General features: G+C 41.2%; 1 protein-coding gene across 5 annotated transcripts in view; it reads right to left on the reverse strand.

Annotated features, from left to right (window-relative positions):
* Positions 1 to 2,186: 2,186 nt before the first annotated feature.
* Positions 2,187 to 14,429, reverse strand: part of CCDC122 (coiled-coil domain containing 122) — a 95,384-nt gene continuing 83,141 nt past the window's right edge. For all 5 annotated transcript variants that reach the window (XM_056560455.1, XM_056560459.1, XM_056560457.1 and 2 more), the window contains 2 exons: positions 9,019 to 9,135; positions 2,187 to 2,822 (listed from right to left, as the gene is read on the reverse strand). In XM_056560455.1, the coding sequence (XP_056416430.1) occupies positions 2,673 to 2,822; positions 9,019 to 9,135 (267 nt within the window). In that variant the 3' untranslated portion in view covers positions 2,187 to 2,672. The remainder of the gene's footprint in view (positions 2,823 to 9,018; positions 9,136 to 14,429) is intronic.

Genomic DNA, 14,429 nt, shown 5'->3' on the forward strand with positions numbered 1-14,429 from the left:
CTTGCTCTGTGCAGTAATGATGGCGGGGTGCCGCAGCGGCGATCCCCGGGGTCCCCAGCAGCGGGACCGCAGCGATCTGACATCTTATCCCCTATCCTTTGGATAGGGGATAAGATGCCAGGGGCGGAGTACCCCTTTAAGGGGTTAAGCATACTTATTAAAAAAAATAATTTTAAGTAGTACAATAATACAAAAACTATGTAATCGTTGTAATTGTATTGACCCACAGAGTAACATGTCAGTTTTACTGTGAATTGCTACATTGCATTGCGTAAAAACGAAAAACAGAAACACAAAAAGAAGTTGCATAATTGTGTTTTTTTCAAAATTTTTCCCCAAAATAATATTTTTTTTATTTTAATATATCTTATGGTAAAATAATAGGATTCATTTCAAAGTACAATAAAAAAAAAAATGGGTCTGTGGTTGGAAAATAAGAGTTAAGAAAGTTAAACAGATTTGTAAATTACTTCTATTTAAAAATCTTAATCCTTCTAGTACTTAGCTGCTGTATACTTCATAGGAATACTTTTCTTTCTGAATTTCTTTTCTGTCTGACCACAGTGCTCTCTGCTGACACCTCTGTCCATGTCACAAACTGTCCAGAGCAGGAGGAAATCACCATAGCAAACCTATCCTGCTCTGGACAGTTCCTGATATGGACAGAGGTGTCAGCAGAGAGCCCTGTGTTCAGACAGAAAAGGAAATTCAAAAAGGAAAAAACTTCCTCTGTAGTATACAGCAGCTGATAAGTACTGGAAGGATTAAGATTTTAAATAGAAGTAATTTACACCTTTATTTATTTTTTTATTACACTTTTAATTTAGCTCATTAGTCTGAATTCCTCTCATAGGGAGGGGGCGTGGCCTCACTGTGCAGGTCTCTGCCCCCTCCCTCAGTATACTGTCTGCTCACATCTCCCCTAGCATTAGCAAAACTACAACTCCCAGCTTGTCCTCGCTGACAGTGGGAGGATTTTTCCTCCAGCTGTGAGCCCTGCGCTCACAGCTGTCAATCAAGGAAGTGTGTCCATGACATAGGTGATGACGTATGGACACAACAGGACTAGTATGTGTCCAAGCAGACAGGAGGGCAGTTGTTTGACTGGCTTTTTCAGTATGAAATACAGAAAATGTTCAAATGAAAGCAATTGCAAAACCTATTGACTGTGCCCATTTAACTTTCTGGCACCAGTTGATTTTAGAAAAGAAAATGTTTTACACTGGAGTATCCCTTTAAGGGGTTACAGGTCTCTGGGCATTCTTAAGCTACATTCACACGGTTCAATGTCTGCACAGAGTTCTGCAGGAATATTCCGCACAGAAATTACGCTACAGCAGAGTCCCATTGCTTTCAATAGGATTTTGCTGCACTGTGCTTAATCTCTGTGTCAGATGTTTCTGCCACAGAAATCTCGATTCCGGCATCCACAGAAAGAATAGACTAGTCCATTCTTTTTGCAGATTCCGCTCAAAAGCGCATTGCCATCTATGAGATGGCTCATTCCTGAGTGGTCCTAGTGCCCGCTGGATTATTCAAACATGCGTAATGTCCGCCAGTGTTTTCCAGGTGGACATTCCGCACATCTTCAGCTTTGTGAACCCGGCCTTAAACTTGATCCATAACAAGGTCTAAGGCTAAATGTGATGTTTGGTTGTTCAGGTGTTTAACTTCTTAGTTACTATTTCATGGGTAACATTATGTTTTGTGGTTGCCGCCACATTTTTACTCTTTGATGAAAAGGACATCTAGTAGCCAGAATATCTCTGTTAGCTTAGAACCGTGTTTCCCAACTAGTGGACCACCCGCTTTTGCCTTTGGCTGTCCTGGCATGCTGGAAGTTGGAGGCACACTGGTTGGGGAACACTGCCTTAGAAACTCAGATTGTGATACCTTTTAACCATACTGATCTATTAATTTGATTTAAATGTATGTTTATAACTGCTGTCAATAATGACATCTATAAAAAAAATCGAAATTCTAACGCTTCTATTTCTAAGGAAAAAACACACGTTCTAAAGCACAACATCATGTCGTAGATTGAAGCTTTGTAATAAGTCTTTATTACCTGTAATTATTTCTGTATTGTAATCCATACAGCGTATTCTTACCTGCAGGCTGTCCTTTGTATTATTTTAATTCTAATTGAGGCTTTAACAAAAATAAAGAGGCGGATGTCATAATAGATGAATAACTGATTTATTAGCAGATTAATATCCAAATGATCCAACTTAAACATGAATAACTAATACTTGTAGTACCACAGTTTTGAACTGAGCTAGACAGGATAATTAAAGGAGTTATACAGTATCAATAAACTTATTCCCTATGCGCAGGAGTCCAAGTCCCCGCAGTCAAACCCCCCCACGATCAGACACCGATATCCTCATAAATGGAGGCGTGTCAACCAACGTGCAAAGCAGTGGTCGGCACGTCCCCTCCATGCATCTCTATGAGCACACTGGAGATACAGTGTTCGGGTATCTTCGGAATGCACAAAGCGGTGGCCGACACACTCCCTTCATGCATCACTATGGGCGAGCTAGCGAGACAGCATTCAGGTATCTCCGGCTCTCCCTTAGAGATGTACATTACAAGGATGAAATAGCTTAACGTGAATAAATATTAAAAAAGGATAAATTAAACAGTAAAAGTTCAGAATACTTAAAATGTCACGGGATCATCCCAAGACTCTGCCGTAGACTGTGCGCTGTCTTTTTCAGCTCCTCGATCTTCCACTGATATTGCCTTTTGTTTTGCTGCGCCTTGTTTAACTGAGAATGGAGACGTTTTAATATAGCATTGTATCTTTTCTTCTGCACCTGTTATGCCATTGAAAGGACATAAAACATTAATTATTTTGCAGTCTTGTCTTATTAAACTCTGTAAGGCTGTGTTTACACACTATAAAATCAAAACAACAAAATATGTTAGACTGGATTCACATCACGGTTTCAGCCTACGGCTGCCAGATCCGGCTGGTGGTGGGGAAGACCAGGCGCTCCCGTACCCCAGCCAGACAGGCGCCGAAATCCATTCCCTTTAAAGAGCTGACCGGAGTAAAACAGTGTTTCCGGTCGGCTAATTTCTGCTCCGTATCCAATTTTGTGACCGGACCTAAAACCGTAGTATACTACTGTTAGAGGTCCGGTCACAAAACCGGATACAGGGCAAAAATGAGCCAACCGAAGTTACTGTTTGACTCCGGTTGGCTCATTAAAGTGAATGGGTTTTGGCACCGGTCCGGCTGGGGTACTGGAGCGCCTGGTTTTCCCCTCCCCCAGCAAGATCCGGCAGCCGTAGGCTGCAACCATGAAGTGAATGCAGCCTTAAATATGTACAGTATAAAAAGTAGCTTTGTTTTAAATCTAATAATGTGTTAGAGGTGTCAGCAGAGGGCACCATAGCGAGACAGAAAGGAAATTCAAAAATAAAATATCTTCCTGTGGATCATACAGAAGCTGATGAGTACTGGAAGGAATACCATTTTTTTTTTTTAATAGAAGTAATTTACAAATCTGTTTAACTTTCTGGAACCAGTTGATTTAAAAAAAAAAAAATAGTGGAGAACCCCTTTAACTATGGTAGTGCAGTGGTGCAGACTGTCACACAGACACATACAGTGTAACATGCTCAAAGTCTTTGTAAGAATCAGGCACACTCTTAGACTGCATAGTCTAAGTAAAGCTTTTTTGGAATATGTTTCCTACTGTTAAAGGAGAAGTATCTTGCACAAAAACGTATCCCCTATCCAAAGGATAGGCAATAAGTTTTAGATCACAGGAGAAAGATCACTGGGACCCCACATGATCTCCTGCACAGGATCGGGTCCCGGCTCTCCCCAGGGACGGAGCATGTGGACCCTGCACAAAGCAGCAGCCGACACAACCCCTTCATGTATCTCTATGGGAGAGCCAGAGATAGCTGAATGCTGTATCCCTGGCTCCCCCATAGAGATACATGGAGGGGGAGTGTCGGCCACCGCTTCATGCGGGGGTCCATACACCTCTTTCCCAGGGAGGTCCCATGCAGCAGCCATTTCCAACCTCAAAGTGCAGCAGCTATCCTCAACCTCACACTGCAGCAGCCAGCCATCATTACACTATGCAGAAACCATTCTCACTGTGCAGCAATGCTGACTGATTTAGGACTATACATTGTCATACTCATAAAAAACAATGTATTTTGGGATAATTATGCTGAGAGAATGAGCAAGAACCCTCGGCAGTGAAACACCCACAGCTGAAATTCCATAGTGTGCACTGTGCCGCAGAATTTCCAAGTGTAATTTCTAAGCAGAATTAAACTTGGAAATTCCATAGTGTGTACCTATAGTGTGCACTGATACTGCACAACTTCTCACTTTCATTCAAGGTGTTGATAACAACTTTGAAGAACTAGCTGGTTTTTACTTTATGTGAGGTCAAACTACATGCATGTCAACTGAACAAGTGCATAACGGAAAAGTGTTAGGCATGATGATTGAAAACTTAGAGGGCATTTACACTGATAGTGCTCCATTTATGTTTGGGAAAACCCCACACATGCAAAAAATAACTCTCTGTGATGCAGTATATGTTTATCATGCATTATACAATCATTTGAAATTCAACCATGAAATGTTAGTGGCAGTTTTTACTGTAAACCATATTTGTTCAAGGGGACTAAAACATAGGACATTTGGAGCAGTTCTTGAAGAGGTTGGTGCCATTAGCAACAATGTACTTCATTACACAGAAGTTTGTTGGTTGAGCCGTAGAAAAGTATTACAGCGCTTTGTTGCGCTTAAGGAAGAAATTGTTCAGTTCATGGAGAATGAAGCAAAAAAGTTCCCAGACCTGCACAATGAAGCTTGGAATTATGACCTGTATGTTTATGCGACTTGCCCATCTAAGTGATTTAAATTTACAGCTTCAAGGGAAAAGTCAACTAATTTTTTGAATTATTGCAGCAGTCTTTCAAAATGGAACTAAGGCTATTCAAAAGCCAACCATCAAAAGGAAAAATGTGTAAGAATTGTTGTGTAAAAATTCAGAGTTAAAGGAAGAATATTCAAACGATATTGAACTTTTGATCCAGGAGTCTGACAGAAGACTAACACTATCCGAAGAAGACAACATTAAATTAACCTTAAGTAAAGATCCTTTCTCTGTGGATCCACAAGAACTCCCCACGCATTTATGGTTAGAGGTTATTGAACTTTGGTTTCGACAGTTTATAAAAATAAACACTGAGAAAAAGCATTCTACAAGAATTTGGACAAGAGAAATTTGAAAAATCTCAGAGATGGTGCTTTACTGGTTTTCAGCATTTGGGGGAGTACCTATATATGTAAGCAAACCTTCCCCTTCTACATTAATGAACATAAACAAGAAAAGATCAACTAGAACACTCATGAACATGTAGAAGATATTTTGAAAACATCGTTTTCAAACATGATTCCGGAGTAAGACAAACTGATTGCTGACAAGCAATGTAACATACGAAGAAGTAAACAAATACAAACAAATTGATTGACAATCAATTTCACATGCTGTTGTGCAAATGGAACAGACAACAGGTGGAAATTATAGGCAATAATCAAGACACCCATAATAAAAGAGTGGTTTTGCAGGTAGTGATCACTTCTCAGTTTCCATGCTTCCTGGCTGATGTTTTGGTCACTTTTGAATGATGGTGATGCTTTCACTCTAGTGGTAGCATGAGACGGAGTTTACAACCCACACAAGTGTCTCAGGTAGTGCAGCTCATCCAGGATGGCGCATCAATGCAAGCTGTGGCAAGAAGGTTTGCTGTGTCTGTCAGCGTAGTGTCCAGAGCATGGAGGCGCTACCAGGAGACAGGCCAGTACATCAAGAGACGTGGAGGAGGGCAACAACCCAGCAGCAGGACCGCTACCTCTGCCTTTGTGCAAGGAGGAGTAGGAGGAGCACTGCCAGAGCCCTGCAAAATGACCTCCAGCAGGCCACAAATGTGCATGTGTCCACTCAAACGGTCAGAAACAGACTCCATGACGGTGGTATGAGGGCCCAACGTCCAAAGGTGGGGGTTGTGCTTACAGCCCAACACCGTGCAGGACGTTTGGCATTTGCCAGAGAACACCAAGATTGGCAAATTCGCCACTGGTGCCCTGTGCTCTTCACAGATGAAAACAGGTTCACACTGAGCACATGTGACAGATGTGACAGAGTCTGGAGATGCCATGGAGAACGTTCTGCTGCCTGCAACATCCACCAGCATGACTGGTTTGGCGGTGGGTCAGTAATGGTGTGGGGTGGCCTGGTGTGGGGTGGGGTGACCTGACCTTGTTCCTTTTCCGCCTGCCTACTAACCATTTGCTTAGTTCTTGACTACGCTACTGTGCCGCCTGCCCTGACCTCCTGCTATCCAGCCCACAAGTTGCCTTATCCCACCTGTGCCTCGAATCTCCTTAGCCGCCTGTGTGGTCGAGCCGTGCCAGGGGTAGTGACCTGGGTGCTGTCTTCCGCAGCAAGTATATCCTGCTTTGTGGCGGGCTCTGGTGAAAACCAGTGGCACCTTAGACTCCACCCCTGGTACGGTCCGAGTCATCTACCACACAGGTCCAGCAGATTTGCAGTCTACTGAAACTTGAGTGTTACAATTAGTTCATTCATTCAGATCTAGGATGTGTTATCTTAGTGTTCCATTTATTTGTTTGAGCAGTGTAGAACAAAATATGGTTAGCTGCAAAGTAAGGATCTTACAAGCTCCCTAAACCAGTCTGAATAGTCCAGGAAGCTTTAACTTATGCTGCAATGCAAAGAAGGTTATGTACCCTATGTTAAAATCTGACCAAATAAAAGGAAAAACATAGTAAAAAATGTTTTTATTATGTGTTTTTCCTTTGATATGGTCATAATTCCAAGCTTCATTGTGCAGCTCTGGGAACTTTTTTTGTGGCGGAGTTGCCCATAGCAACCAATCAGATTGCTTCTTTAATTTTTTAGAGACCTTGTTAAGAATGTAAGAAGCAAGCTTTGCCTCTTCACAGGTTTTGATAAATCTCCCCCAATGTGTATATCTATAGAGAAAATGGCAGAATAAAGATTATCCAATTCACTTTATCATATGCACAAAGGATAGGGGATAGATGTCTGATCACGGGGAGTCTGATCGATGAGACCCCCGCAATCTCTGGTTCGCTATCCAAGTAATCTGCCGGATAATGGGTGACCACAGCTGTCAAGCCCCCTCCTATAGACATTAAAGAAGGGGTACGTGAGGACCATGGCCAACCAAAGTATTGCAGCGCCGGCATTCTGAACATAAATGCCAAGGTGAAGACCACATGGACTCCCTGTGATCAGAGATTTCTAGGGGCAAAGTACCCCTTTAAAGTCTCTAAGAAATCCAAATGTTTCAGAAAGTTCTTAGACTGAACATCCCATATTTGTAAACTGAGGATTGGCAATAAATACTACTTCTGATGTAGATCTAAACTGGTAATGCTGATAGTAGAATACCTAGTTCTACTGTACTCCTGTAGCCATCTGTGATATGGTCAGATTCTGGACAGACAGAGTTTTGTGGGTTCCTCAGATGTTAATTTGGTTCTCTGTTAGAGTCACAGTCTGATGATACTGGTGATATAGAAAAAGGGGGTCTGGCTGACTAGAAAAGACTGGCTCCAAAAATGCAGAAACATTAAAGGGGTACTCCAGTGAAAACCTTTTTTCTTTTAAATCAACTGGTGGCAGAAAGTTAAACATATTTGTAAATTACTTTAAAAAAATCTTAATCCTTCCAGTACTTATTAGCTGCTGAATGCTACAGAGGAAATTCCTTTCTTTTTGGAACACTGATGACATAATGAGCACAGTGCTCTCTGCTGACATCTCTGTCCATTTTAGCAACCATGCATAGCAGATGTATGCTAAGGGCAGCATGGTGGCTCAGTGGTTAGCACTGCTGCCTTGCAGTGCTGGGGACTTGGGTTCAAATCCCACTAAGGACAACAATAAATAAAGCGTTATTATAATAACGTCTGCAGAGAGAACTGTGCTCGTGATGTCATCAGAGAGCATTCCAAAAAGAAAAGAATTTCCTCTGTAGTATTCAGCAGCTAATAAGAACAGGATGGATTAAGATTTTTTAATAGAAGTAATTTACAAATATGTTTAACTTTCTGCCACCAGTTGATTTAAAAGAAAAAAGGTTTTCACCGGAGTACCCCTTTAAAAAAAATTATATAAAATAAAAAAGGCTCAGAAGAAAATGCTGGTGGCACTACTGCATATGACTTTCTGGAGATAAAACCATCAAAATTGCTATCAAGTATATGCAGCTCAACGGAAAAACACATATGGTGGCGCTCACATGTGAATACAGTCTGTCAGCCACTGGAGTAGAGCGAGCTTGCCAGGGTCATTTTCTGTTTCCCTGTCCATGAGTGATTTTTGACACAGAAGAAGAAAGGCTACGTTTTAATGCTGAGAGCCCATGTTTTTACTTTACTGTTTTCGCATGTTTAAACAAAGTTACAAAACAGTTCAGAGAGTGACCTGCTGCACGTGTCTGAGGCCCCTTTCACATTATAAAAATTCATCCGTAATGAACATCCGTCATAAAAATCTTGAAAATCGGCCGTTAAGCGGCCGTTAGAAAATTCCTAACGGCCGTTAGAAAATCCCATTATAGTCTATGGGATTTTTCTAATAGCCATTCTAACCCGTTATTGCCCCTTATTAATAGCGGTCGTTATTTTGTGATGGGCGAATGAACAGAAGAAATAGTGCATGGACTATTTCTCCCGTTACTATCGCCCATCGCAAAATAACGGCCGTTATTAATAACGGGCAATAACGGGTTAAAACGGCTATTAGAAAAATCTCATAGACTATAATGCGATTTTCTAACGGCCGTTTAACGGCCGATTTTCAAGATTTTTATGACGGACGTTCATTACGGATGAAGTTTTATAGTGTGAAAGGGGCCTTAGTTATGTAAACTAAAATGTTTATCACACAAATAGTTCTAGGCATAGGTGCCATTACTTACCTGTATGTCTTTTTTTAGCACAACATGTCTTTCTAGCTCCTCCTCATATATCTTCTTTTTCACACTGATACACTCTGTTATTGCTTTGATTTGCTCACTTACATGTACTATTTCCTCCTGTAGATAGAGATTGTTATAATTTCATTGTAAGAATTACTTACAGATTTCAGCCAAAAGTAATAACTACCCAGGCCTTTCAATAAAGGGCTTCCATAACTCCTATTTAGTCATTTAAGTGACAAGAAGTCCTTAGCTGTCAGAATGTCACTGAGATTTATGCATTATTATCCGATTCTTATTTAAATCTTAATGTTTACCTCCTTCACAAACTTTTGTAAGTATTATGTGCCGGTAACTTATTATTATGACTTTGACCTTTGTATAACTGAGTCTATCCTGAGAATTGCCTGCATGTTTCATATTGTACCATATTCACTTATAAAAAAAAATGTCCAAGGCTCATTCCTCTGAAATACAAAGATCACAAAATATACGGTTTATTGATACTGAATGTGTCTCAAACTGAAAACATGATAAACCACATTATTGCTGTTATTTCTATAATCCTCATTGGATGGAAAGGTCAAATGCATCTTTTCCTTTTGCGCTAGTTATATAAATCTTCCCAGGATATTTTACTGTACACCGGATTGTGTGATGATTTAGAAAAACATATACAAGAAGAGCTAGCATAAAAGAGTTTTCAAAAAGTTGCTAATGGAAACTTGTTGTTTTCTAAATTTTTTTTACTACCTTACAGCTGTTATGGGACATGGTTCCATATGGTTTTACTTGTATTAACCCGTCTAGGACACAGGGCGTACAGTGCGGAAGAACCAGAGAGGCCTCCCTCAAAATTTTCTACAGACACCTATGCCCAAGGGTGAGTCCCGTGCCCTTATCCATGAAAACCTGTTGCTGGTCAGGTATAAGAGAGATGTCCTTACACTGACCACAATTCATGGCAACGGCAGCTCACCCATCCCTGTGCGAGGTACCACAACAACGGTCCTCAAGCCCTATTGAATTCTGGACTACAATCGGTATATGGGGGGGGAGTTGATATTTCTGATCAAGCCATACATGGCCATGCGCAAAACACGGGTATGGTACAAAAAAGTTGCGGTCTACTTGGTAGAGGTTGCCGTGTAAAACTCTTTTGTACTGTCCCAATACTGATCTTTGGCAACCGGGAAAGAGCAGGCCTGAGTTCCCAAGGAACTGGAGTTATAGGTGCCAGGATCGTCCCAGGCCAACACTTTCCAGGTGAGGTTCCCCACACTGGATAGAAGGGACGATCCCAGAAAAAATGCAGAGTGTGTCACAAGAGGTGTCTCAATGCATTAAGGATTGCTTCAGGGAGTATTACACTTCCATGGAGTACAACATTTTCCCTATTTATTTTAATTTCCCATAATTTGGCCCCAAAGTACCAAGTCCAGAGTACATTCCAAATTTAACCCCATAAACCACTAAATTGCCCAAAAAACCTTAAAAAAAAAAAAACTGATAAGGCCACTAGGGGGTATTTTTCAAAAAATGGGTCACTGAGTCACTATCATCTGCGGGTAATATGTTGCCTCAAATGCGCAGTGCTCTCTTTCCACCTGAGCGGTGTGCACATTTGAGGCTTTTAGCTATTATATTGCTTTTGGCTAAGCTCTGGGTCATCAGTCTGGGAACATAATTGGCATATCAGTGGTAAAATTGTAATTTTCATTTTCCCCATAGTACACTTCATCCATTCCTGGAAAATAAATGTCGGGAACACTCGTCCATTCCAAATGTCAAGTCCCCCTTCCGGGGGGAGGGGGGGGGGGCTACTGACTGTAATGGTGTCACATGTGGGTGTTTCTTTTTGTTATTTTCCACTGAATATATGCCATATGCCATAGGCTTAAAATGCATACAGCTCTATGACTCTTGAGCCCTGTAGTGCGCCCGCACATAATTTTATCTCCACATATGGGGCATTTGCATACTCAAAAGAATGGGGTTACAAAGCTGGGGGGGAGGGGCATTTTCTCCTATTTCCCTTTGTGCAAATGAAAAATTTGGGGTAACACCAGCGTTTTTGTGAAAAAAAAACAACAACTATTTTGTCATTTTATGGCCCACTGTTCAAAACGCCTGTAAATACACACTGTACCCCTTGTTACGTTCCTTGAGGTTTGTAGTTTCCAAAATGATGGCACTTGAGGAGGGTTCCCGTGGTAGCTCTGTAAACGCTCAGGTCCCCTGACCGATTCCAGCTAAATTCTCCAAAAGCTGAATGGCGGTCCTGCTCTTCTGAGACCTGGTGTGCACCCCCAGATTATTTTACATCCAAGTATGAGGTATGTCCTTACTCCAAAGAAATGTATTTACAAATTGTGGGGGGACATTTTCTCCTGTTACGATTTGTGAAAATGAAAAATTTGGTGTAACCCCAGCATTTTAGTGTAAAAAATCTGATTTTTCCTTTTCACATCCCACTTTAACCCCTTAACGACGCAGGACGTATATTTACGTCCTGCGCCGGCTCCCGCGATATGAAGCGGGATCGTGCCGCGATCCCGCATCATATCGCGTCGGTCCTGGCGCTAATCAACGGCCGGGACCCGCGGCTAATACCACACATCGCCGATCGCGGCGATGTGCGGTATTAACCCTTTAGAAGCGGCGGTCAAAGCTGACCGACGCTTCTAAAGTGAAAGTGAAAGTGACCCAGCTGCTCAGTCGGGCTGTTCGGGACCGCCGCGGTGAAATCGCGGCGTCCCGAACAGCTGATCGGACACCGGGAGGGCTCTTACCTGCCTCCCCGGTGTCCGATCGACGAATGACTGCTCCGTGCCTGAGATCCAGGCAGGAGCAGTCAAGCGCCGATAATGCTGATCACAGGCGTGTTAATGCACGCCAGTGATCAGCATAGGAGATCAGTGTGTGCAGTGTTATAGGTCCCTATGGGACCTATAACACTGCAAATAAAATGTAAAAAAAAAGTGTTAATAAAGGTCATTTAACCCCTTCCCTAAGAAAAGTTTGAATCACCCCCCTTTTCCCATAAAAAAAATAAAACAGTGTAAAAAAAATAAAAAATAAACATATGTGGTATCGCCGCGTGCGTAAATGTCCGAACTATAAAAATATATCATTAATTAAGCCGTACGGTCAATGGCGTACGCGCAAAAAAATTCCAAAGTCCAAAAAAGCGTATTTTGGTCACTTTTTATACCATTAAAAAATGAATAAAAAGTGATCAAAAAGTCCGATCAAAACAAAAATCATACGGATAAAAACTTCAGATCACGGCGCAAAAAATGAGTCCTCATACCACCCCATACGTGGAAAAATAAAAAAGTTATAGGGGTCAGAAGATGACATTTTTAAACGTATAAATTTTCCTGCATGTAGTTATGATTTTTTCCAGAAGTGCGACAAAATCAAACCTATATAAGTAGGGTATCATTTTAACCGTATGGACCTACAGAATAATGATAAGGTGTAATTTTTACCGAAATATGCCCTGCGTAGAAACGAAAGCCCCCAAAAGTTACAAAATGGCGTTTTTTTTTTCGATTTTGTCGCACAATGATTTTTTTTCCTGTTTCGCCGTGCATTTTTGGGTAAAATGACTAATGTCACTGCAAAGTAGAATTGGCGACGCAAAAAATAAGCCATAATATGGATTTTTAGGTGGAAAATTGAAAGGGTTATGATTTTTAAAAGGTAAGGAGGAAAAAATGAAAGTGCAAAAACAGAAAAACCCTGAGTCCTTAAGGGGTTAAGGAACATTTATCAAACATCTGTGGGGTGTTAGGGCTCACTGTACTGCTTGTTACGTTCCTTGAGGGGTGTAGTTTCCAAAATAATGTGCCATGTGTTTTTTTTTTACTGTTATGGCACCATAAGGGCTTCCTAAATGCGACATGCCCCCCAAAAACATTTCAGCAAAATTCTCTCTCCGTAAGCCCAATGGCGCTCCTTCTCTATTGAGCATTGTAGTGTGCCAGCAGAGCACATGACATCTACATATGGGGTATTTCCATATTACCTCTTGTAAAAATGGTAAATTTGATGAAAAAAACGGCAGTTTGGTGGAAAAAAAAATACATTTACACATTCGACTTTACCGAAAAGTCGTCAAACACCAGTGGGGTATTGGACCCCTTGTTACATGCCTTGAATGGTGTAGTTTCCAAAATAGTATGCCCTGTTGTTTTTCTTTTGCTTTTATGGCACCATAGGGGCTTCGTAAATGTGACATGCCCTCCAAAAACCATTTCAGCAAAATTCACTCTCCAAAATCCCATTGTTGCTCCTTCCTTCCTGTCCTCTAGCGCACCCACAGAGCACTTTACATTCATATATGAGGCCGAAAGAAGTGCTCATTAGCACAAAACCACAGGTCGTTGCCTCTAAGCCCCCGTCAATTGTCTTACCCCTCCATGAAGCCTCCTTTCCTGCAGCGGTGGACGCGGTGAGTGCAGGATTCATTTCTTCATTTACTGCTCTATATATATTTTTTTTGCCGAAGATTTTGTTATTAAATGATCGATGTCATTCCAAAGTAAAATTGGTGGCACAAAAAACAGCCCTTATATGGGTCTGTAGGTGCAAAATTGAAAGCGTTATGATTTTTAGAAGGGGAGGAGGGAAAAGCGAAAATTGGCGTGGTCCTTAAGGTCAAAATGGGCTTGGTCCTTAAAGGGGTACTCCCGTGGAAAACATTTTTACACTTGAATAACATTTCTTATTGTAGAATCATGCACCTTACATTGTTTAACCCCTTAAAGGGCTACACCAGTGGAAAACATTTATTTTTTAATCAACTGGTGCCAGAAAGTAAGGCTGGGTTCACACTACGTTTTTCAAGTACGTTTTCCGTATACATTTTCATTATTGAAAACGTATGGAACCGTATTGAAAATCACATACATAGACAAATAATTGAAAACCGTATGCCCCCGGATGCATCCGGTTGCTTATGGTTTGCTTGCAATACGGTATTCTCCCGTACTCAAAACCGTAGTTGACCACTGTTTTGTCTCCGGTTTAAAAACCGTACTGCAACCGCATACGTTTTTTTTTTAACATGGACGTCAATGGGAATCACACATTTATACGGTTCCATACGGGAAACCGTATACGGTTTTTACTTTGCACATGCGCATTTGCATCCTAAAGTCTCCACCCCAGACCCCTCCCATTAAAAATGGACAACATTTTCAAAAACATATGTTTAAAAAAATAAATAAAAACGGTCGGAACTGTATGCACTTTTAAAAACAGTATACGGTTTAAAAACGCATACGGCTTACTTTTTCCCATACTGTTCCATCTGTTTTTTTGCCATACGGTTTTCTTTACAAAAACTGATTGCAAACAGTATGGCAAAAACGTGATGTGAACCCAGCCTTAAACAGATTAGT

Source organism: Hyla sarda, chromosome 2, assembly GCF_029499605.1.
Source record: "Hyla sarda isolate aHylSar1 chromosome 2, aHylSar1.hap1, whole genome shotgun sequence".
Taxonomy (NCBI): domain Eukaryota; kingdom Metazoa; phylum Chordata; class Amphibia; order Anura; family Hylidae; genus Hyla; species Hyla sarda.